At 30.9% G+C, this 25,455-nt stretch overlaps 2 protein-coding genes and 2 long non-coding RNA genes across 6 annotated transcripts; 3 read left to right on the top strand and 1 right to left on the bottom strand.

Annotated features, from left to right (window-relative positions):
- The first annotated feature begins 1,496 nt into the window (after positions 1 to 1,496).
- LOC102607446 (uncharacterized) lies at positions 1,497 to 4,457 on the top strand. The gene is made up of 2 exons (XR_370592.4): positions 1,497 to 1,758; positions 4,188 to 4,457. It is a non-coding gene; the product is annotated as an uncharacterized LOC102607446 (long non-coding RNA).
- On the top strand, positions 1,752 to 4,146 carry LOC102607151 (pentatricopeptide repeat-containing protein At1g79080, chloroplastic). Its single transcript, XM_006477955.4, has one exon. The coding sequence runs from the start codon at positions 1,921 to 1,923 to the stop codon at positions 3,625 to 3,627; it is 1,707 nt and encodes a 568-aa protein (XP_006478018.2). The 5' UTR covers positions 1,752 to 1,920; the 3' UTR covers positions 3,628 to 4,146.
- A 1,503-nt stretch (positions 4,458 to 5,960) lies between the features above and the next one.
- On the bottom strand, positions 5,961 to 6,956 carry LOC102606958 (uncharacterized). The gene is made up of 2 exons (XR_370591.4): positions 6,609 to 6,956; positions 5,961 to 6,360 (listed from the first exon to the last, which is right to left on the bottom strand). It is a non-coding gene; the product is annotated as an uncharacterized LOC102606958 (long non-coding RNA).
- A 10,492-nt stretch (positions 6,957 to 17,448) lies between these two features.
- Positions 17,449 to 21,124, top strand: LOC102631365 (uncharacterized). 3 transcript variants are annotated; one of them, XM_052439005.1, is made up of 4 exons: positions 17,449 to 17,860; positions 18,304 to 18,468; positions 19,255 to 19,315; positions 19,445 to 20,043. In XM_052439005.1, exons 1-3 carry the CDS (start codon positions 17,545 to 17,547, stop codon positions 19,278 to 19,280), a joined length of 507 nt encoding a protein of 168 aa, XP_052294965.1. In that variant the 5' UTR covers positions 17,449 to 17,544; the 3' UTR covers positions 19,281 to 19,315; positions 19,445 to 20,043. The 3 variants fall into 3 exon arrangements, with proteins under 3 accessions (XP_052294965.1, XP_052294964.1, XP_006478017.2); XM_052439004.1 differs by lacking the exon at positions 19,445 to 20,043 and adding an exon at positions 20,057 to 21,124 and having other exon boundaries at positions 17,458 to 17,860; XM_006477954.4 differs by lacking the exon at positions 19,445 to 20,043 and adding an exon at positions 20,057 to 21,124 and having other exon boundaries at positions 17,490 to 17,857.
- Positions 21,125 to 25,455: the final 4,331 nt, after the last annotated feature.

Raw genomic sequence — 25,455 nt, 5'->3', positions numbered from 1 at the left:
TAGATATTTAAAATTTTTTATTTAAAATGATGTGTTACTCATTAAGTGGTTACTTTACAAGATCTCAGTGAAATAATTATATTGTCTTATCAACTAATTAATAAATGTTATATCATTTGGAATAGTTTTCTGAGATAAAAAATTTAAGATATGTAGCAGTACTCTTTTTGTTAAGATCTTAACAGAAAATTTAAAAGCTAATACTTTGACACAAGTATCCCTATAAATGATGCATATATTTTTTTTTCACAATCTAAAAATTTAACGAATTTATTAGTTTCTTAATTTATTTTTGTAATAAAGGATGTAACTATAACATCAACTTTCATTATAAAGTCAATATTGTTATTTTAATTTTGATTCATCACAATGAGAATAATCTAATTTATTTGATATTTTGGTTTAGTTATCTTTCCATTTGAATAATAATTTAAAGCAATTTGAAAAAAAATAACTTTGAGGATAATATAAAATACTATATTTATACATAATATAGGAGATATATGAATTGTTATGGGTATTTTTGAGATTTGAAATTAAAATTTTTAACTTAGATTTTAGACTATAGATAAAATTAAAATTTTCATTTTTTTATTCAAATAAAATTATTTGGTAATAAATAATAAGTTAAGAAACAAACAACCAAAAATAAGTAAATATTTGAAAAAATAAATTCAAACTTCAAATTAAAAAGCAAATAGAATAGTTTTATAATGAAACTGGTTGATTTTTAGTCATTCAGCTATTATAAGTGTGCCACTCGAATCTATGTCCTCACCCTTCCCTTATACAGCTCCTTGTATTTTTCTTTCAATTAACAATTACCTAATTTCGATATTTTTTCTATTAATTTATAAAAAGAGCATATATTTTTTAAATGCTTGTGAGGACTTAAAATTGTACAATTATAAAAATTTTTAAGTTTTAATAGATGTCTCATACGAATATGATTAAAGTTTTGCTTGCGTAATATATATCAATGGTGTAGATATCCTTCGAATAATTATAAGGACAAAAATTTGAACTGTATTTTAATAAAACTTGATTTAGGTGGCTTATAAATATAAATAGACTTCTTACTATGTAATACATGTTAGTCAAAAAAAAAACTATATAAGTATGTTTATTTTTAATTTAATATCAAAATTTATCAAATATGTTTAAATAAGTTAGTAGAGTTAAGACTCAACACTTGCCGCTGAATGCTAACTGAATATTTAACTTTAATTTTTTAAAGTTTCCTTACAAATTCATCTATTTCTAACCATATAAAATCAGGCTAACCACATTATCAAAGAATTTTGTTACGTAAAATAAAGTATATAAAATAATATTATTTTTACTTTTAAATATTAATTTAATAAAAAAGGAAATTGTTATAGAAAAACATTTTTAAAAAAAATTAGTTCTTATTTAATTTTTTGCGGTACACAATTATTATTATCATATATCTAATATCCAATTTCAATTTTATTTTCTTTTTTCGTTGAGATCTAATGTTGCAAGTTGCAACTTCAATTCAGGTCTTCAAGCAACACGTGTTAAACCCAGCGCCCGCCCATTCAAAAAGGCCAAATTCCAGCGCGTGTTTATCACGACGGCAATTGGATGACAAAAAGGAGAGCTGTGGACGATGTTTCTGAACTGACGATGAATGAAAGAGTAAAACATCAGTAACGTTATAAAAATAAAAATTAAAAAAAAAAAAACCCAATACCCGGCTCGTGTAATGCTTGCAAATTCACCATTGAAATCCACGTATGTCCTATTCTCCCCTTAATTTCTCTCTTGTTTTCTTTTTTCCTTTTTTTTCTTGATTTAGTTTGAAGTTTGATTCTTGATTCTTGATTCAATCAGATATCTTTTGTCAAATTATTTTTGTCTTTAGAGGTTTATGATTAGAGTTCAAATTAATAGTCTATGGCAACCCTGTTGAGTTCTGTGTCTACTCTAGCAAACCCATCTCCAGAACCTTTTAGAAAAGCTTATGGCTTCTATTCTCAGATACCAAATCTTCATTCTTTTTCACTCAATAAGGGTTTTATCCGAGTTTTGGCATCGACCCAGGTTACCATTTCTCCTAAAGATTCTGTTTACACCAAACCCAATCGGAAACCTGGAAATAATAATGACACTAGACATAGGGACCATAAGCTCAACGATGCATTTTTGCAATTGGAGAGAATGGTCTCCAAGGGACACAAGCCTGATGTAGTTCAAGCAACTAATCTGTTGTATGATTTATGCAAGGCCAATAAGATGAAAAAAGCTATTAAAGTCATGGAAATGATGGTTAGTTCAGGTATTATACCCGATGCTTCTTCGTATACTTACTTGGTTAACTGTTTGTGTAAGAAGGGGAATGTTGGTTATGCAATGCAGTTGGTGGAGAAAATGGAGGATTATGGTTACCCCACGAATACAGTTACATATAATTCACTTGTTAGAGGACTTTGCATGCTTGGTAACTTGAATCAGAGCTTGCAATTCTTGGATAGGTTGATACAGAAGGGATTAGTTCCCAATGCGTTCACTTATTCTTTCTTGCTTGAAGCTGCTTATAAGGAAAGAGGAGTGCATGAGGCAATGAAGTTGTTGGATGACATAATTGCCAAGGGTGGAAAGCCTAACTTGGTTAGTTATAATGTGTTGTTGACCGGGTTATGCAAGGAAGGTAGGACTGAGGAAGCAATTCGATTCTTTAGGGATTTGCCCTCAAAAGGGTTTGAACCAAATGTCGTGAGTTATAACATTTTGCTTAGGAGTTTGTGCATGGAAGGACGGTGGGAGGAAGCGAATGAGCTTTTGGCTGAGATGGATGGTGGGGATCGTTCCCCTACTATAGTTACTTACAATATACTAATTGGTTCCCTTGCCTATCATGGTAAAACTGATCATGCTCTCAAGGTATTGGATGAAATGGTTAAGGGTCGTTTTAGGCCCTCTGCTGCAAGTTACAATCCAATAATTGCCCGTCTTTGCAGTGAGGGAAAAGTGGATCTTGTTGTCAAGTGTCTTGACCAAATGTTTCATCGACGCTGTAAACCTAATGAGGGAACATATAATGGTCTGGCAATGCTCTGTGAGGTGGGGAAAGTGCAAGAGGCATTTGCCATAATTCAAAGCTTGGGGAATAAGCAAAATTCTTCCCCACAAGAGTTCTGCAAATATGTGATTACAAGCTTGTGTCGGAAAGGAAAGACGTACCAGGCATTTCAACTTTTATATGAAATGACAACGTATGGTTTTACACCTGACTCGTATACCTATTCATCTTTGATCAGAGGTTTATGTATGGAGGGACTGATAGAGGAAGCCTTGGAGATTTTTGTGGTGATGGAAGAATATGACTATAAGCCTGATGTAGACAATTTCAATGCACTTCTACTCGGATTATGCAAATCTAGAAGAACAGACTTATCCTTGGAAGTTTTTCAGATGATGATTGAGAAAGGGCAGATGCCTAATGAAACAACATATACCATTTTAGTGGAAGGGATTGCTCATCAAGATGAGTTAGAGCTCTCAGCTGAAGTTTTGAAAGAGCTGCAACTGAGACAAGTTGTCAGTGAAAGCACGGTTGAAAGACTTGTTATGCAATATGACTTTGAGGGTATAGAAGTATAAATTTTGAGGGAGAAAGAATGAGCAGAAATCAGATAGGACAATTCATTGGTATTTTTATGCCAATGCTGCGGAAACATATATTTGACTCTTCAGATTGAGAAAGTGACATTGGATGTTGGATCCTGTAGAAAAGTGAAGCAGAATCTTTTGAAAGTCGCAATGAAATTTTCAAGGATGAGTGGAAACTAGTTGAAGCATAAGGAGGTTATGCCATGTAGTATTATTTCTCTTGCTTCAAGCTACTTATATTATTTAGTGAAATAGAATCATATTTTTGTTGCATAGCATAGTATCTTTCAGCTTACATACTCTCCATTATGTGGCACCATGATGGGTTTCGTCAACTTCTCCCATGAAAGTCATCTAATATAAAACTTTCACTTTTTGTCTACTCAACAATATACTATTATTTGGTATGCGCGGAGCCTTCTTACTGATTCTTGTTCTCCATACGATAATCAGTAGACATTGGATCCTGATTAATCTGTTATAAATATTTATATTTTGTACTTAGTTTTATTTCATTTCTCCTTGACCTGATTTCTGGAGTGTACTTTCAGTCATTAGCATTAAGCTTCTTTGGTTGCCGAGAAGACAGATTAAAAGAGCGGACACACAGATCCACGCACACATGGAATGTTAATAATAGCTGGATTTTGATGAATATGAGAAGACCCCAAACTATTATAATGTAAATAAAAGGCTGAGCACCGAGGAGAATTCTGTTATTCTTGTTCATTTATAAATGATTCACAAGATTTTGAAACAGAGTTGCTACCAATGTACAATTTATCTATACCTTGTTTATTGAAAGATAAATGGTTAACTGAGCTCATCTCAAGATATTTGCATGTACAAATCGAGCACCAGTCCTACATACTAAGCAACAGTTTGCATTTGCATCTTGTTTTCCGGCAAGATTTAGGTCTCAGTTCTAGTATCAAAATTCTTTGCCCCACTTCTGGTTATTATTATTTTTTTTTAATCGTCATCGTTAAATTCTTTTGAATGGTAATTGAATCGCGTCCCAAAATTAAACAGGATGAGGTACTTGGGTTTCTTTTCACATGTTCATTTGCAATGCAATAAAACTGCACCTCACATCCAGTCGGTTTTCCTTTCGGAGAATTATCAGGTATCCAGGAAACTGCCACACCTCAACCGTCTATCAATAACGCGGCTAAGTCGTTTTGTAAAAGAATTTAAATGCTGATCTAAATGTCCTAATCTATTAATAATCTTCCCTAAAATTCTTTTAGGGAGTAGCTTCCAACACCGTATCTACAGGTGGTAGGTCACTCCAACACTAAATTTCCAATGGTAGTATGGAACTACACCAAGAGTTGAAGATAGAAGAATGATGTCATAAAAATTTGATAATGAGACGCTGAATATATTGCAAGACAAGATAGATTCACAAATAAATGAAAAAAATAAATAAATAAATAACACCATGGATTAAATTAGGCTTTTGAAACATGAAAGTCGCAGCCTATCCCTCTTAAGTTGTTCATGCACAAAGGCAATATAAACATAACCTTCACAGTAAGAAACCTCAACTTCCATTATGGATAACTTCAATCGATACCCAGCACAAAGGGCTGCCAAGTGCCTGGCACCAATTGAACATATTCCAAATCGATTGCTCCAAACTGATCTCTAGAAAAATACCATATCCCTCTAAATTCAAAAGAGTCCTAACTCCTTGAGCAATTCTACCATTTCCTTAGGAAATGTGGATCTCAGTCCTCAGTCCCCTGGGGCAACCAAACTTTCTAAGAGTGTCATTCAATTCAGAAAACAATTCAAACAGAGAACATCCTAAAACTCCTTTTTGTAATGGCCTGACATCAACACACTTTGTATGGACAATATGCACATATAAATGCAATCCCACACAGGTTTAAACATGGGGTTGCTGAAAGGTCAACTAATTTGGCTCGGCTCAACAAGTTTGTCCACGTAGATCATGGGATAAGCATAAAACAGAACAACCAACAAGACTACTCACAATCTACAACTTTCTATATGGGCAGCTGTAAAATGCAAGTACAAACGATTAACAAAATCAACATAACTTGAACACACGTTCAAATAAGAAATTCATAAACATAAAACTAAACAACCAACAAGACTACTCACCATCTACAACTTTCTGTATGGGCAGCTGTAAAATTTAAGTACAAACAATAATTAACACAATCAACACAACTTGAACACACATTCAAGTAAGACATTCACAAAAACAAAACAATCAAAAGACTACTCACCAGCTACAACTTTCTATATGGGCAGCTGTTAAATGCAAGTGCAAGCAATTAACACAATCAACATAACTCGAACACACGATGAACTAACATTCATTCATTTGATGTTCAATATTGTTAAGAAAAGCATATTCAAGTAAAACAATATTCAAGTAAAACAAGTGTATACAGCACTTAAATTCATATAAAATAACAAGATACTTGATAGTAATATTAAAGACAGCTCAAAACAATAGTCTTAGTACTGGTGGCTCCTAAACCTAAGACTAGATGCTGAAACACGAAGCTTCTCCGAAAAAACACTCCTCTATAATCTTGACAACTTCATCATGTATCACATGCTGAAAAGTTGAAAGATGATGAAGGCATTTCGGGAGAAACTGAACCCATGTTCCTGAACCTACTTAGATCTCTGTCTCATCTTTCGGCGCTTCCTCTTCAGCCTTCTCATGCGCTTCTTCTTCCACTGCAAAAAGTAAACAAAAGAGACACAATTTAATTCCCAGCAAAGAAAAAACTAGAAGATCATAAATTCATCCATTCATACAAATTATTCAGCTGATAAATAATAGATTAATAAATGGCAAATACTCCATCAAAATACAAAATCCAAGATCAAAAAATAATAATACGTGAAATTGAAAATACGATACCATGTATTGGTTAAGGAAAAAAATAGAATCATAGACCGAATTTCTGTGGAGATAGATTTACCTTAGCTCTCATCTTCGCTCACAGTCACAGTCTCTGTATTCCGCAGCCGATTACTCCAAACGAAGCAGATCCTTCGTTAACGAGAGTATCGTTGATGCAAAATCTTTGTAAGGCTTTGGCAAGTTGGCATTTATAAGCTTAGGGTTTCACAAAAGGAAAACTGGAAACCCCAATTATTCGGTGTCGTTTAATAGTTCCGGGTTGTTTTCGTCTTTTTAGATATTTTATTTTATTTTTTGACTAGTTTGCATCAATTTATTGGATTTACTATTTTATTGGCGAAAACTATTTTTAGGACTCCTAAAATCAGATCAATTGCTTTTTCTTATTTGGTCAATGAATTCGTCAATATCCTTCGGCCTTTATTTTTTATTTTATTTTTACAATCAACTTATAGATCATGGTATATAAAACACTGTTTATAGAGATATAGGAAATGATGTTCTTACAAAATGAGAACAAAACTAAGTACAAAACGGTTAGTTTTAATAAGTTTAAATTATCAAAAGCTTTTGAGTATTGCTAATTAGTTACTCACACCCCAATTTTTAGTATACGACTCTCATATAACCACTGCAAACTAATATAAGAGTATAGTTCAATTAGTTACTTCTTATTACAAGATCCAATAGTTTATGAAGAAAATAAAATATTTTGATTTAGGACTTAGTAATTACTACAGTAAGAAGGTAACTTTAGATAGATAAGATATAGATTGTAACAAAGAAAGAAATTTTAGACATGACCTACATATAGAAAACTCTTAGTTAAATAACCTAGTAAATTTGTTAATAAATTTAGGTGGAAATTTAAAATTAGAATTTGATAAGATTAATAAGAATCTTAAATTATTTTTAGATAGTTTAAGAGAAAATAAAACAATTTTTAAGAATTTAGAAGAAAAATTAGACTTCATAAAAGATGAAGATATAGTAGAATTAGATAAGATTTCAAGGTTAGAAGAAGGAAAACTAAAATTAAAACAATTAGAAAAAAAAAAAAAACTAAGGATTCAGAAGTTATACCAACTTCATATTTAGAAGGTTTAGTAATTAGATTTGAAAAAATAAAAATTGAAACGCATAAAAGTAGCTTTCAACCTAAGCAATCAAAGAGTTGTGGATATTATTAATGGATGTAGGAAAACTAATAGTCACCAATAGTAAATTTGAAGGTAATTATTTAAAAAGAATATTTAATAAAAGAAAAGAGGATGAGGATGTTAAATTAGAAAACCTCATAGATTTAGATGTACAAATAGAAAAATTTAGGCAAAATAAATTAGATTTAATTAATTCAAATATAAAATATAAAAAAGAGAATTTGTTGAATTTATTTAACAAATCTTTAATATATCAATATTATAGTGAAAGATATGTGTCATGTACTCATGAAGATCAAATGATTAAATTAGATTTAGTAGATAAGCATTCCTATAATCATATTAGTAATAAAGATCTTAAACAATCTCATTTAAGATTAGTTATAATACAAGTAAAAGGGTTACATAGAGAAAATTTAGGTGCAAAAACTTTGGTTTGTCTTTATGATAATCAGTTTACAAATATAAAATAAGGACTTTTAGCAAGCACAGAATTAGATCTAAACAATAAAAGAGAAATAGTATATTTTACCTAAAATTATTTAAGAAAAGCTAATACTTTTTACAAAGATGGATAAAAACTAGAGGCTATCATATGAAAAGGAATGAAGATAATTTATTTAATTTGCATTGGATTTATATGAAGACTTAATAAAAATAGCAGAACTAAATATAAGTTAGATAATAATAAGATAACAAACATTATAGGAACGCAAGAAATTAAAGTTATTCAAACAAAAAGTTTCTCAGCAGAAACTAATGCATTATGAAATTGGAAGTTATATAATTTTATAGAAAAGCCAATTTTAATACCAGAAGATAGTGTAATTTACCACGGTAATGATGGTTCCATAGATTTGAGATTTGGGAATTGTAATTACCAAGCTGGCATAACTAGCAGTTAGGATGATGATTTAGAAGAAAAAAAATTGAAATACTTTAATAGCTATAGAAGAAGAGTTCACATGAGAAAAATGAATAAAATTCTTGATTATTGATATGATGAACTAATGTTAGAAATTAGTTATGACCAGGTGGTAAAAGTTTTAGATACAGCATATAATACTCAATATATAGATAATATAATAAGAGGTAAATTAGAAGCTAGTATGATCTTTAAAACACAAGAATCCATCAAAATGGATGATGTTATGGAATAAGCTAGTAGCAGTATTACCAATCCACCCAATCATGGTAGAATAAGTTTTAACCAATCAGCTCTAAGGGATACAATATATAATTTATGAGGAAGATGTACTATAACTTATGAAAATTACAGTGGAAATAATAGGGATTATAAAACCTATGGTAAATGAAAACCTGAATGAGATTAGGATATTGCCAACAACAAGTCAATCTAGTAGCACATTAAATCTAGCACCATGGGATCCACAACTATGGCAGAAGCCATAGATAGATAGGAAATAGATGCAACCAGAGCTTGGCAAAACCGAACTTATAGTGATGATATGTGAGAATTTTTGGAAACAATAATAGGAGAAACAGTAGGAAATTGGTATAATACTTCTAAGTGTTAAGAAATAACCCTTATAAATTTAACACCTCTATACAAGATGTAGCCTTGGTGGATCCTGGCCAACTTCAATTTTCAAGTTGGAAATATCGTAGAGAATTTAATAGTGATTATGCATCAATTGCCAATAAAATTGGTAAGTCATTTGATAAAAAATTTAGGAGATAAACATTTTAGAAAGTTATTAGGAACTTGAGGAAGAGAAATTGAAATTCATTGGAAACTTAAGAACTTTAAAATAGGTTTAAGAATAAGACCAAGAATCGTATTTACTTATAGTATAATTAAAGAAAAGTGTGTACAAGATAGTATTTAGAAGACGCTCAAAAATTAGTCTTATAATTTCTAAAAAAAGGTTATTTATACTCCACAACAATATAAAGACCAGAAATACAGAAAGAAAAAGTACAAAGAATATTTTAAGCCTTATAAATATAGTAATAAGAGAAAAAGTTTTAGCAAAAAGTCAAACATATAAGAAAAAAAAAGGATAAGCCTAGCAAGAAGAAATATACTTGTTTTATTTGTGGAGATCCGAAACATCTCGCAAAAACTAGTCCCAATAAAAGAAATGAACGTTTCAAAAAACGTGTCAATCTCATTCATAACTTCGAAGATGATTTAGTAAGTATAAGTAGTGATGATAACGATGCCTATAGTATAATTAATGATTATGAAACTTTTAAATTAGAAGATTTGAGTTTATATTCTTTTCTGTAGAACCTACCAATACAATTGAAAGTTTCGTGAATATAGATCTAGAAGAACTAGACCCAAAACAATTAAACGAAAAAATAGAATGTCAACATGAATTCATAAATAGACTAGGATCTAATACTATTAGATGTAATAGATTTAATATATGTAAACTTTTTTCCAGTATAGAACTTAGATATAAGTGTAAGAATTGTGCAATAGAGTTTGTAAATTTTTTTAACTAAGAGCAGTAAAAATAGCCAGTAGAAGTACATGAATCTATGCAAACTATAGAAACCCAAAATTTAGAAATTGAAAGATTAAAATTTCAGTTAAAAAGACAAGAGTTTGAATTTAGATAGAAATTTTTTGAATTAGAACAAAACCAAATAGGCAAAAGAATAAACAAATTATTAAGGCAAACGACAAATATTTGGATGAATGTCTAGATCAACATTCTAAGACGTTTGATGATACAGCCTCTTAATCGATTCTTATCTTTTATACCTCAGACAACCTTCCTTAGTATTATTAGTAAAATTAGATATAGAAATGGTAATACATAGAATTATTAGCCATTTTCAAGGAGTAGTAAGTCTCATATAGATATCAATTTAATCCCAACAGATTGTTTGCAAACATTGTCACAACTTATATTTGTTGAACAAATGAATAAAACTATATTAAAGTACGATAAAAGTGTTAGAGATGCACAAATCAGTTTCTACAGAATACAAAATGATTTTAATGAATATTATCCCTTACCACAAGTACAAATTAGTCCAATAAATAACAAATTTAAATTTATTTTAGGATTAAATCTTATATGTAGTAGTAAAGGCAATATGTTAATCAATAGTAATTATGTTACATTTTTCAAAAGAACATGTCACCCCAATTGATTTTGTCTTTTTCATCGTCTACAAAGTCAAGATATGCAATTAGAGTTGCATGCAGAGTGTGATGGAACTAGTAGTAGTTATTTCAAGTTTCCACAAGATTTAGAAATAGAAAATCCAATTAATAGAGAAGATATAAATAGCTTCTTAGAGGATCTAGAAGGACCATAAATCAATAAATAAGTAAATTTTTGTGATTTAAATTTAGAAGATTTTTGTAATCTTAATTTTGTATTAAAAAATATAGATAAACAAACTAATAGACCTAAATTTTAAAAATATAAAGAGCAGGACTTAGAAGAAATAATTAGATTAGAAGAAACTACACAAGTCCTAGGAGAAAACCCAATTAAATATTGGGATAAGAACAAATTAAAACCCATTTAGATGTAAAAGATGTATATTTTATTATTAAAATAGCTAAAGGAGACTATAATCCATAAGACATGGAAGAATTTAGTGTTCAAATAACAGAATTGTTAAAGTTAGGAGTAATTAGGCATGGTAATAGTAGACATAGAAGTACAACATTTATGATTAGAAATCATGTAGAAATTTAAAGTGGAAAAGCACGAGTGGTCATAAACTATAAGCGTTGAAATGTTAAAAATTATAAAGATTAGTATGAAATTCTTAATAAAGATTAGTTAATAAATTGCATCCAAACAAATTGCATCTAAAATGCCAATGTGTTTAGCAAGTTTTATTGTAAGTTTGACTTTTGGCAAATTAAAATGGATGATGATTCGCCACTTCGGCCTTGGCCGAAGTGGTGGGCTGCTTGTGAGGGCAGCGGTTCTAGCCCCCACAAAAGCATTGTGGGGGCTAAATGTTCTTTATATCCTTCTCCCTTGCGAAATGCAAGTGGAGTATGGACATCCTCTCCTATGAGGGGTTATTTGTATTGGGCATGTACTTCATAGAATTCATTGTAATAATGTAAGTCCCAATCATGTATATCTGATTGTAAATATCAGTGTAATACCTCTGCTACAATAAGTTGTTGTTGTAAATATCTGTGTAATGCAGTAATCTGATGATTAATCAGTCTAAAAAAAAAAAATGGATGATGATTCTATTCCATGGACTGTCTTCATCTGCTATGAAGGACGTTTAGAATGGATTGTTATGTTATTTGGAGTAAAAAATGTCCTTTCTATCTTTCAACATAAGATGGATCAAATATTTAGAAAATAAAGCAAATTTATTTTATTGTATGTAGATGACAATTAGTTTTTAGTCAAAATTTAGAAGATTATTATAATCACCTACTTACAGTTTTTAATGAGTTCTTCAATAATGGACCTATAATTAGCAAGAAAAAAAATAGAACTACGTAAAGAATACATAGAATTTCTAGGAATAAAAATCAAAAAAGGAATGATAAAGTTATAGGAACATATAAGCAAAAATATATTAGATTTTTCAAACAAAATAGAAGATACTAAAAAGTTACAAGCCTTTATAGAAATATTAAATTATGCTAGAATGTATATAAAAGATCTTAGTAAGCTTGTATGACATTTGTACATAAGAATAAACTAGGAGATTAAAAGTTCTTTAATTCATCTGATAGAGAATGAGTTAGAAAAATAAAAATTATAAAACTAATGAAAAGAATTACCAGAATTAGCTTTACTATTACAAAGTGAGAATAAGGTTATAGAAACATATGCTAGTGATAATAGATGGGGAGTAGTATTACTTTATGATACGAATCCCACAATGAAACTTTCAATCCTACACTTAATTTGTAGTTTCAACTTCCCAAGAAAGTTCTAAACAGATTTATGGCAAACAAAAACCTTGACTCAATGCTTAAGAAAACATGAACCAAAGGTATAGAGAAGGGTATTGACGCCACACTCAAGAAAAAGATGAGAAGGTGAGTGATAAGTCTAAATTTGGAACACCACAAGAATGTAAATTCTTGATAAGTTCACTAGTTCTCAAAAGAACCAAAGAAAGAATAATCTTTCAAATTCGAAATAACATTCATCTCCTTACATACCAAGGTTGCTGAATTTAAATAGGCTAAAAGGAACCCAAGATCCTAAAAATACAAATGGAAACATTGGAACAACCCTCCAAGTAAGTTTGTCAAAAGATGTTTCAAAAGTCTTCACCAACCCACCATGATCAATGCTATCTTTGACAAACTTAATGCTAGCCTACTATAATTAATGCTATCATTGACAAACTTAATGTTAGCCCACCATCATTGATGGTAGACTTACCTCACACATTGACAAGCTTGAAACAAAACAAACAAATAAGTTGAAAAATAAAGGATTCGTTGAAAATCCCAAGTCTGAACAAGCTGTAAAGAATTGGTCATAACTCCTTCTAGAGAACTCCAAATCCAGCTCTGTAAAATTTATTGGAAAGATAACTTAATTATCTTTCCAACGGTATATAGCTTGCATTTTAATTCTGGCTCAATCAATACAGTTTTTATTCCGAATTTGACCTTTCTGCATTTGATACAACTTGTGTATTTGGCTGCCCAATGACTTGAATAATGCCCACAATGCCTTGTCTTCTCTTCAAGCCCAATTCATGATGTCTTGCATCTTGAATTGCATTTTCAATCCATATTTTCTCAATTAATCCATTTAAAGCAGCTTGCATCTTTTTGGCTCTTGCTCTTGTAATTGGGCCTCCATGAATGTGCAAATGATCACTTGAAGTTTTAATGGTCCCTTGATGGTTCTCATCACTTTATAAACAAAGTAAATACGACAGTAAGAACACTGAAAACAATTGTAAAAATTCATTAGGTCTCTACAAAGAAACTAAAAATAGTTTAACCAACTTAGACTATAAAATTTTAGGAGTCGTTAATGTTATAAATAGATTTAGATTATTTCTCAATCAACCTTTTACAGTAAAGACAAATTGTGAAGCAATAATTACATGTAATAATAAAAGTAATGAGAAGAAGTTAAGCAGTAAAAGATTGTTTGTAAATGCTATAGTAGGAAATGGTTATAAAGCAAAATTCGAACACATAAAAAAAGTAGATAATAGATTAATTGATTACTTAAGTAAATAAATTTATTCTAATATACTTTATGATTTTGTAGATAGACAATAGGAAAATGACCTTTGGTCAGATTAGTCTACCAACATACCCAAAAAGTACTAATTTATCTTTCGATCCTCTACCTGATAGTTAGATGAATGAAACATTGTCTTCTAGTCAACATCTAGAATACAAAGGGTGATAGTAGAAAGATTTTAGCCATCTTAAATGCATTAACATTTTATTTTCAAAAAATTCAAAGCAAACCTTTAGATTTTTTTTTTTTTTTGCTTTTATGTAGTTTTTAAAGGATTTATACCATGTATACACTTGGCCTAAAGTTTTAAGAGAAATTACAAATTTTTACAAGCTTGATTATTAAGGAATTTATGATTTCAAATCAGCCCTAGGTACTGTAAAATAGTGAATTGGCCTGAACTTTTTCGTAAGTCCTTTAGCAAGAAATACAGTTAGCAATTTACTATTTTTATCACATCATACATTACCATGCATTCAAAATGCACAAGGCAGTGGAGTTACTTCATCTTCCACTAACACTTTATCTTTTTGCAATTATTGTGAAATAAGGATAAAAATTTTAATTTTTTTTTAAATGATAGGTGCTGAGATTTGTACCGAGAAAGAGATTCTCTAAAGGATAAGCTCAAGATTTTATCAACTCTACTGATTGATAAAGATAGAAAACTTGAAGCCCACTAGTTAAAATAGATGTTGAGTGCAAAACATTGAACTCATGTGAGCTAAAAATCAAAGAAAATAGAACCTTTTTTTTTTTATACATATTGAACTTTCAATGCTTCCCTACCATGGCCGACTATCATTAAAGAACATTTTGCCAAAATGCAAAATGATAAAATGGAGTTCATTCAAAGATTTCTTCAAGACTATGCCAAACACAGTTGTGAACCCTAGAGTTTGCACACAAACTTCCAGATTTCTTATCAAATGGGAGACTCACCTTTAGTATTACAAGAGTCAGCATTGATCTGAGATTATATAAACCAATAGAATTAAAATTTAGAGATAAATTGCTAATATTAACTCCACAGTTATTATTAGGTTTTGGTTTTCCTAATCAAGTTATTATTTAAGATCGAGACTAAACAAATGCATTTGATTGAAAGTTAGCATCAACCATGTTTCTCTTAATGGCATTAGGAAAATAGTTTGTGATGTCTTATATCCAATCAAATGCACCAAAATAGAGATTCAAGGAAATGTATACTATGAGTTTTAAGATCAACATTCTATTTTTTTCAAGCGATCTAACACCATTAGAGAACTTAATAACTTAGAAGTTCAACCATACCTTGGATCTGCACCACTAACACCTTAACCAAGTAGAATAGACATTGAGAAAACAAAATAATAGCAAGGTAATTTGGGATTAGAGAAGTCACTGATCATCTTAAGTTGATTGCTAAAGACTTTAATAAAAAAATAATTCTCGTTAGAATATACTCGAAGTCCCTTCTTTGTCTAGATTTCTACCATGAACAGTATGAGGAAGATATCATGACCTGCAAATCTCTCGTTGAAGAGAAATCAGGTGAAGAAAGAAATGATGATGGTAGAGAATTTTACGACAATCTAGGTGATGTTGGGGCTTACAACCTTGATAACATGCTAGAACCACGACTAAGCATTGGTTTACTTGCTAATTAATTACCAATTACCCTTTACTCACTACCTTTTTTAAAGCACAACTTTAAAAAGAGGAAAAGCTGCGGTGATTATTCTGCCGATACTCTCTTTAGTCACGTGAAAATTAAAGAAGTGTTTTAATCCACACACGTTGAAAGCAGAAGATAAGAAAGCAATAAAAGATAAGAATAAGCAACTAAGAAGAGCTCTATAAATAAGAAGACTCTTCTTTTGTCTTACACAAGAAGATTCATAAGATCGACCAGATCACGAAAGATAAATATAAGAATCATCTTATTGCAAACTTCAGTCTGTTAAAGTTTTTAAGATTTGTTTAGTTTCCTTTGTATTTAGAAGTCATTTCAAAAGAGTTATTTTATTCAGCATAATGTATTATACCCAAGTTATTTGGTTCTTCTCTAATAGAGAACTCGATCTCTTGTAGACTTCTATATGTTTGTAAATGAACAAGTTGCAGATCTTTCATTATAAATCAACTATTTTTTTATTTGCTCGTAACAAATATTTTTTATCTAAAATAAAATCAAACTCTAGAGTAAAACTTAGGTTTCTAGAAAAACTCAAAGTCTTGAAGAAGGACATCTGAGTGCCCAATTTTACTCCTAAGTACCGTTTAACCAAAAGATAGGCATTTTACGAAAGAATGGAGGCTTTATATTGGGATTTCTATGCCCTTACGAAGGTCTTTTTTTCAAAATTTGAGTTTTAATCAAAAAGTTTGATTTTTTACTCTAAACATTTGGAAAACAATTTTTAGAAATCCAAAAAAAAAAAAGGATACTGATTTTAGTTAGTATTTGAAATAAAACACTTTATTACCCAACCAATTTGATAGAAGTTTATAAAAGAATCTCAAAGTATCAAAAGGAGAAGAACAATTGTTTATTAGATTTTTTAATTAGAAATTTAACTTGCACGCCATTAGATAATTACACTTGTTTTACTTTACAACATTGTTCTATTGAAGCATTTAGTGATTATATTTAGAAGGTAGATAATTTAGGAAGACTAGCAGTAATAGGGAATATAGATTTTAATATTTAACTTAGAATTATTGCTAACAGGAGAATAGAAGTAGCATTTAATCAAGGATATAGTATAGGAAATGGTATAGAAAACACCAATCCAAAATAATTAATACAGAAGAAGTTATTAGTAGAAGTATTACAATAGTCTATCTCTAGCATTATTTACATTCAATTGTTCGTAACTTAGTAGATAAGAGTTAGTAAAAGTATTAGATTATCTTAAAAATAAATATAGAGTAATGCATAAAGGAATCCCAATTACTAGAATTCAAATTCAAATATTTATGGGACTAGTAGGAGAAACTTTGAAGCATACGTCTTTAAGGGCAGCACAATTTTTACAATTTTTAAGAAATTTTAGTAAATCTAGCAGATAGGAATCCCAATTACTGGAATCCAAATTCAAATAATTATAGGATTAGTAGGAAAAGCTTAGAAGCATACATCTTTAAGTGCAGCACAATTTTTACAATTTTTAAGAAGTTTTAGCAAATCTAGCAGATAGGCCCTTTTTATACTTAGCTTTAGTACTAAGTTTTGTGTGAATATTACGACATTTTTTTTTGAAGTATATGTTGCGACATATGTGGGCATTTGACATGCTCACGTGTACAAATGTTTTTTAACATTGATGGAGGTGATGTGTTTTTTGGTCCTGAGCTTTTCCCTGCAAGATAAGTTTGTGAATAAGGTTCGCTAGCCCTCTAAAGACTTATATGGTATCTAGACCAGAGGGCTTTATAATGTTTGGTATCTATGTTTATAAGTCCCAATTATTGTGATGAATAATAATAATAGTAGTAGTAGTAGATTATTTAAGTAATTTCAATTACAAAAAAGGTTTTTTCCAGAAATTTTGAGGGATGCCAGAAGATAGTTGTTGGCTAAACTGAGTAGAGTTTATCAGAAGCGGCCCAAGCATTAAATGTGGTTTTGGGTTCAACGGCCCAATTTATAGCCCATTAAATGATTAACAATCTTCTTCATCATCATCCAGCAGAATCGCAATTTCAGAAAAAGATGGACGAAGCGTCGCAAAACAACTGCAATTCCGGCGAAGGAACCACTGTTTCAGGTCGAGTAAGCACGAATCCTTCTTCCAGTAACGAGACCCCTGAAAATCCTCAAGAATCCGAGTCTGATAATATAAGCAGTGACGCCTTGGCCATAGCTTTATCGTCAATGTTGACAGCCGTTATCAAGGATTTTGATTCAAAAGCTCAAGACACTCTTCAATCCCAGGACCAGCTCGTTTCCGCCATCGATCGTCTTACAGGAGGTCGTTTTATTAACCTTCGCTCTCTTACTATCATTTTAAGCATGAATTATTATTATTAGTATTATGAAAAATGATAGCAGCAGCACCCTGTGGTTTGGTGAAATTGTCATGGAGTCTTATTGATTTGAGAAAGTGTGACGTAGACCTCTTTCATGGCTTCTGACTTTAGCTACCAACTGTATTTTATTTGGACTTATTCTTTTTAACATGAATTATTATTATTATTATTTATCATTTCAATTTTTTTACAGATTGTACATGCAATGGTGTTTTTGGTGAAATGGTCATGGAGATCCTTCAGAAGTAGTCATGGAGACCCTTGACCATTTCATCAAAGCATGAGTGGTGCCTGTCCTTTTTACCTTATTATTATTGTTATTATTACTGCCATTACCATTACTATTATGTAATTTATTTTTTATGTTTGTTGTGTGTGTTGTTGACAGAGCTTGATCAACTACTGGAAGATGCACCATTGCCCTTTATTATGCAATATGCGGCAAAGATTTTGGGGGTTAGAAAGAGGGTTTCATCATTGAATTCACTTTTGAAATCCATACAACAGCGTGTTGATATCATTGATCGATTGCTGTCAGTGGGTTTGCTGCATGGTAGTATTCTGCAGAGGATTGATAATTTAATTCTCTCTTACAACGTTTTATATTTGAATTCATCGAATCTCACTGTTATCAATAAATTTAATATGTGCAGCTATTGGTAATACCAACTGGAGTGATTTTCATTTTTCCTGTTTAAGTAGATTATATATGTGAGGGGAAAAGAGTAAGAAAGATAGAGCACATGAAAACGACTATATAGCTACATAAACAAGTTTCAATACTTACTCTTGTAATTTTCAGACTAGGGAAGATATATATAGACTCGAGTCATTCTTATCCAAAGATTAACAATAATTAATCTAGTAAAATAATTAACCTTAGATTGAAAAAAATAAGTCAGGAGCTTAATGTATCAACTTAGACTTGACATTAAAATATCTTTTATCCTAGAAAATCATAAATACAGTGTTGGCCCTTTGTATAGAAGTACCCTTAACAAGTACTCTGATTGCAAATGAACTCTAGATCTTCAAACTGAACAATCCCAGCTCCTGTTTGCTCATGCTTGTATCAATAGCTCATTCTACTGAGGAATTTAGAATCCTAAGTTTTGCATGCCGAATTGTTATAAGCAAGGACTAATGATGCAGGTCTTTTTTATGCATAGGTTGAATAATTATTTTGGATTAAAGAAGCGGCATTTACAGAAATGCTTCATGATTTTGGACTTTGAAATACCCTTTTTTTTGAAAAAAATAAAATAACAAATAAAAATTGTCCCTCTGTTTTATTGGGCATCCCACTGGTATATCTGATCGATTTGGGTGCCTTTTGCAGAAAAGACAGCCACAGAAAGTTGTTAACAGTTGACGAACTGAACATTGGTTTTGTATTCAAGGTATTTTCATTTCTTTTGTTCTTCTTCTCCTTTCTTTAGTTTGTGATATTTTTTAGCATCCTTGAATTCGAAGTTTGTTGTTTGGTCGCTATCACTGACAAATATATATAAGTTCTCTTGAAGAAACAGACTTTCAATGAGTTGACAAACAAGTAGAAGGACCAGAATTAGAGAACGAATCTTTCAAATCTTACGAGAATTGGAAAAATTCAGTCTGTCATAATCTTCCAAATGCCTTTGGAATAGATAACAGCATGTGTCATAATGGAATGCTATACCATTCAGAAAGATTGAAGGAGACAGATACGGAAAAAACCATGAATGGAAATTTATCCCATTTGAAATTGTGCTCTCTGAATTTCAAATAGTTATGGAGAAATTGTTTTGTTCTTTTTCCCAATTCCATATTGTTTATAGAGATGATGTTTTAGAATTCTAGCGTTTTCTTCTTGTATTTAACTGCATTTTCAATCTCTCTCAGTATTTATAAACTTTGTTAAACAAAATTGACTTCAGATATAATACCCAATATTAATTTATATCTATTAAAATCTTGATTTTTGTATCACATTAGAACATCATTGATGGATGATACCCATAGGCAGATCAATCCATTTTGCTAAAAGATTATTGAAGGGAGGGCATTCTTCTTAACAAAAAAACATTAGCAAAAAAATTTATTTATTCATCTGTGTAGGACATTGTTCTTTCTTGTTAACTCTCTTTTGCTTTGAAATTCAGGTATTGGTCCAGACAGAGGAAAGTTTGCTTTGTCAGCAAAGTTACAGTTTTTTCAAATGGTTTTTTGGTGAAATGTTTGGCAGATGAGCAGAAACAGGTTAACCATCCCAAAATACTTGTTTTTCTTCCATTTGTATCCCCTGCTTCTTCTTGAGTTGGCATTTGTACAGGTAGTAGCATGAGTTAACACGTTTCATTGCTGAAATTTTTTAGAGCCCTGTGACATTAAATCTCAATGATGAGGAACCTCATTTGTCAACCCTGTTACTCTCTTTTGTTGTTTTTGTTCTCTTCTGCAACATTAAAAGCAGCTGATTTCTCTCTTCCAACCTGAAGTACATTCTAAATCATCTGTAACTGCTATAGGATACAATAAAAGGTGCAAATTAAAGTCTGGTCGACTTTGATAAGGGTGAGACACACAAATTGCCTTTTTCATAATATTTGGCTGATTTTTCTTTTAATTTGAACTTTTATTTCTTTCTGAAATTGAAATATGCGATGCGAAGTCAATATCATGAAATTTTATCGTGACAGCAATGCCAAATTTAACTTCCTATTGTAGGGCTAAAGGCATTGACCCTTCTTTGGCCGTACCAGAATTCTTGCCAGCCACCGGCAGATTTTGTTTTTTGTTTTCTTCGTTTTTAAATCTTTTTTAATCAACACTATGCAATATTCAAAAGGAGATTCAAAAAAAGTTTTTTTTTTTGGGTTGAGGGGGTGTGGAAATGAAGGAATTTGGATTTTTAATTCTTGTTTATTAAATTTGATAAATTTTTAATTTTTTTTAATTCATGTTGTTCTGGGGGATTGGGGGTGTATTGATCGCATCTCTTCTTGTTCTTCATGTAGTAGCATACGAAGATCAAAATTTTCATGGACTTCTAGAGTACGATATTGTCAATTATTGTAACGCGACCTTCATAAATAGAATATTAAGACAAGATGCATGTTGTATGATTTGAGCAGTAGTGTAGCTGGGAACTAATTTGATTCCGGGCTGATCTGAAATATTTTTCTAATAAAAGATTACGCATTCATATATTCAGCTATATGTAAGTGAATTGTTAATTACTTGAATTTAAAAAAAATACATGAAGAAATATTGCTAATTCAAGATGTTTTCGATGTTTTGGTTGATTAAATGAGAAAAATCTAATTAACGAACTAAAAACTAATGATAAATTCTTTATTTATAAGATTTATAGATAATAATTAGGAACTATTAAGAGACATTGACCCATAAAAAATAAAATAAAATAAAAAAACTATAAGGGGTTGGAAGAACACTAAGCCATATATATATTCCAATTCGGGAGTCCCGAATTGGAATAGTTTCCAGAACAAAGCCTAGTCCACCATGTGCAGCTCGCAAAAAAAAGAAAAAAGAAGCCACCAGCGGCCACTGGATTGAAATCCAACGGCCCCTAGTGGACTCCCGGATTGGATCATTGTCCTATGTATATATACATATATATATATATATATATATATATCACATATACTTCCTCTTGCTAAAGTCATTAGAGACCAATTAGATAGAATAGAAGCTTCTTCTTCTTCTTCTAGTAAGGTCCAAATAGCCCATAATAGTGCACAATCTAGTAAGATTGGTGTACTAGAACATGACCAAATGTCTATAGCCTCTTCTGATCTAGAAGCCTTTAAAGAAGAACCATCTGTCCCTAAGGCCAATAAAATCCATTGGGAATTAACCCTACCTATTGTCAAGATTCCACCAGATCTAGCTATAGATAATAGACCAAGTGCTTTAAATCAATCACGATTTAATGCATCTTCTGTTTATGAGTGAAATATTGATGGTATGTTTGAGTATAACATCTTAGGATTGTTGCAACAAATGACCATGGCAGCCAATGCCTATAAAACTCAGGCGGGAACTTCTGATCGTGCCATAGCAGAAATTCTCGTTGCTGGTTTTACGGGTCAACTTAAAGGTTGGTGGGATCATCTTCTCACTCAACAGCAACAATTAGATGTCCTAAATTCTATTCAAGTCGATGAGAATGGAGCCCCCATTCTTGATGAGTTTAATAGTTCAATTCAGGATGCAGTTGCTACTCTGATTTTGACTATATCCCTTCATTTCATAGGTGACCCTTCGCACCTTAGGGATAAAAACGCTGAGTTTCTACACAATCTTAGGTGTAGAAAACTTAGTGAATTCCAAAACTATAAAACCACTTTCTTCACCAGACTTTTCCTTAGGGATGATGCAAATCATATAACTTGGAAGGAAAAATTCCTTGCAGGTTTACCTACCCTTTTAGGGAAAAAGGTTAGAAACTCCATTAAAGTCTTGTACGATAATCGCATCCCTTATGATGAACTCACCTATGGTGAACTTGTCAGTTTCGTTAATAAGGAAGGTTTAAAGATTTATCAAGATTTGAAATTATAGAAACGACTTAAATGGGAGCTTAGAAAATCTAAGCAATAATTAGGCAGTTTCTGTAAACAATTCAATTATGACCCCTTTAAAACTTCCACTTCCAAATATTGTAATGGTAAGTATTCTTCAAAACCTTACAAGAAACATTACAAGTCAAGAAGCCATAAAAAGCCCTTCCGAGATTTTAGAGAACTTTCTTATAAGAAACCTTCGAGGCCTTATATGAAGCCCAACTTCTCTAAAAAGAAGGACTTTAAACCCAAGCAAAAGACCCCTTTTAATTACAAAGAAGCCACGTGTTATAAATGTGGAAGGAAAAGCCACACTGCAAACTTTTGCAGGATGAACAGAAAGCTCCATGAGCTTGGCCTTGATGAAGAAATTCTTTCTAAAGTAGCCCCTTTACTTGTAGAGTCTTCTGACTCTGAGTCTTCCATGACGGGAGATAGTGAACCTCTACAGGTTGATGAGTTAAATGACTCTGAATCTGTTTCTTCTAGTAATTCCGACACCAGTAATTCAGATTTCTATTTAAAGAAAATCAATGTTTTAACCAAAGACCAAGAGATTTTTCTTGAGCTTGTTAAACATATTTCTGATCCAAATCTTCAAAAGGAATACCTTGATAAACTTTTAAAAACCCTGGATTCTAATAAAGTAGAAACTTCTGAAGTTCCAATTGTTAAAAAGAATTCTTATGATCTCACTGAAATTTTGGGTAAAAAGAAAACAAAGAAAACAATCCCCAATATCCAAGATCTTCAGAAAGAAATCAAAGAAATCAAACTTGAGATTAAAGAATTAAAAGAAAAACAAAAAAATAATTCTGAAACCATTCAACTTCTCTTACAAAAACAATTAGAAGATAATTCTGATAAAGAAGTTGAATCCGATGGTGATAATGAACAAAACCTTGAAAACATTGAATCTGTACCCAATGATTTTCTGTTTGTTTTAAAACAAATCACCACAAGAAAATACTTAATTAAAATCACTTTAATTTTTTCTAAAGATTTTGAAATTGACACCATTGCCGTTTTTGACATTGGTGCCGACTTAAACTGTATTAAAAAAGATATTGTTCCTAAAAAATTTCATGAGAAGACAAAGGAAAGACTGTCAGCCGCCAATAATTCAAAACTAAATATTAAATCAAAGGTTGATGCCTCAGTACATAATAATGGTTTTGAATTCAGAACTTCCTTTCTTCTTACAAATGACATACACCATACTGTCATTTTAGGAACTCCTTTTATAAATCTCATTACTCCTTATACTGTCAATTATAATAGTATATCTTTTAAAGCAAAAAACAAGAAACTCGTTTTCCCTTTTATTGAGAAACCAAAAACAAGAAACTTAAATATTGTTAAAGCTTGTTCTGTTTACCAGAACCAAATAAATGCCATACTTAAATCTAAACAAAATAACTTGTTTTGTTTAAAAAAGGATTTAAGTTTACAAAGAATTGAAAACCAATTACAAAATGATTTTGTAAAGAAAAAAATCTCTGATTTTAAAAGTCTCATTGAAAAGGAAATATGCGCTGATTTACCATCTGCTTTTTGGAATAGAAAACAACATATGGTAGATTTACCCTATGAAAATTCTTTTGATGAGAAACAAATACCCACTAAAGCTCGTCCAATCCAAATAAATATGGAATTGAAACAACACTATAAAAATGAGATAAAAGATTTAGAAACTAAAGGACTCATTGTAAAATCTAGATCTCCATGGTCTTGTGCCGCTTTTTATGTAAATAAAAATTCCGAAATAGAAAGAGGAACACCAAGACTTGTAATAAATTACAAACCCTTAAATAAAACATTAAAATGGATTAGGTATCCTATACCTAATAAAAAATATTTGCTCCAAAAATTGTGTTCTGCCTTTATTTTTTCTAAATTTGACATGAAATCTAGTTTTTGGCAAATTCAAATTCACCCTAAAGACCGCTATAAAACTGCTTTTACTGTTCCTTTCGGACAGTATGAATGGACTGTTATGCCATTTGGTTTAAAGAATGCACCCTCAGAATTTCAAAGAATTATGAATGATATTTATAATCATTTTTCTGAGTTTTGCATTGTCTATATAGATGATGTGTTGATTTTTTCTCAGACAATCGATCAACATTTTAAGCACTTAAAAACTTTCTATCTTACCACTAGAAAGGCTGGTCTAGCCATTTCTAGTTCTAAAGTCTCATTGTTTCAAACAAAAGTCCGATTCCTTGGTCATCATATTTCAAAAGGAACAATTACCCCTATTGAAAGATCTCTTGCATTTGCTGATAAGTTTCATGATAAAATTCTTGACAAAACTCAGTTGCAGAGATTTCTTGGTAGTTTAAATTATGTTCTTGATTTCTGCCCTAACATCAATAGGATGTCTAAACCATTGCATAATCGATTAAAAAAGAATCATGTTGCATGGACAGATGAACATACTAAAGTTGTTCAATTAATAAAGAATTCTGTAAGAAACATTCCATGTTTATTTCTTGCAAATCCTGCATTACCTAAAATTGTTGAAACAGATGCATCAGATTTAGTTTAAATTATGTTCTTGATTTCTGCCCTAACATCAATAGGATGTCTAAACCATTGCATAATCGATTAAAAAAGAATCATGTTGCATGGACAGATGAACATACTAAAGTTGTTCAATTAATAAAGAATTCTGTAAGAAACATTCCATGTTTATTTCTTGCAAATCCTGCATTACCTAAAATTGTTGAAACAGATGCGTCAGATTTAGGTTATGGAGGTATATTAAAGCAAAAAGAAGATAATAAAGAACATATAGTACAATATGTTTCTGCCCACTGGAATAAATGTCAGAAAAACTATTCTACTATTAAAAAAGAAATTCTTTCTATTGTCTTATGTATTTCTAAATTTCAAAGCGATTTATTAAATCAAAAATTTCTACTTAGAATTGATTGCAAGGCTGCAAAACATGTTTTGAAAAAAGATGT

The sequence above is a fragment of the Citrus sinensis genome, chromosome 3 (assembly GCF_022201045.2).
Source record: "Citrus sinensis cultivar Valencia sweet orange chromosome 3, DVS_A1.0, whole genome shotgun sequence".
In the NCBI taxonomy this organism is placed as follows: Eukaryota; Viridiplantae; Streptophyta; class Magnoliopsida; order Sapindales; family Rutaceae; genus Citrus; species Citrus sinensis.
Note: the sequence above shows the minus strand (reverse complement) of the source record. Positions and strands in the feature narration are given on the sequence as shown.

Excerpts from the sequence above, each read along its gene's own strand:
- LOC102607151 (XM_006477955.4), top strand. The coding sequence starts at position 1,921 with ATGGCAACCCTGTTGAGTTCTGTGTCTACTCTAGCAAACCCATCTCCA.
- LOC102631365 (XM_052439004.1), top strand. The coding sequence starts at position 17,545 with ATGATTAACAATCTTCTTCATCATCATCCAGCAGAATCGCAATTTCAG. Across the intron at positions 17,861-18,303 it reads CGATCGTCTTACAGGAGGTC|AGCTTGATCAACTACTGGAA; the intron begins GTTTTATTAACC and ends TGTTGTTGACAG. Across the intron at positions 18,469-19,254 it reads GTCAGTGGGTTTGCTGCATG|AAAAGACAGCCACAGAAAGT; the intron begins GTAGTATTCTGC and ends TGCCTTTTGCAG.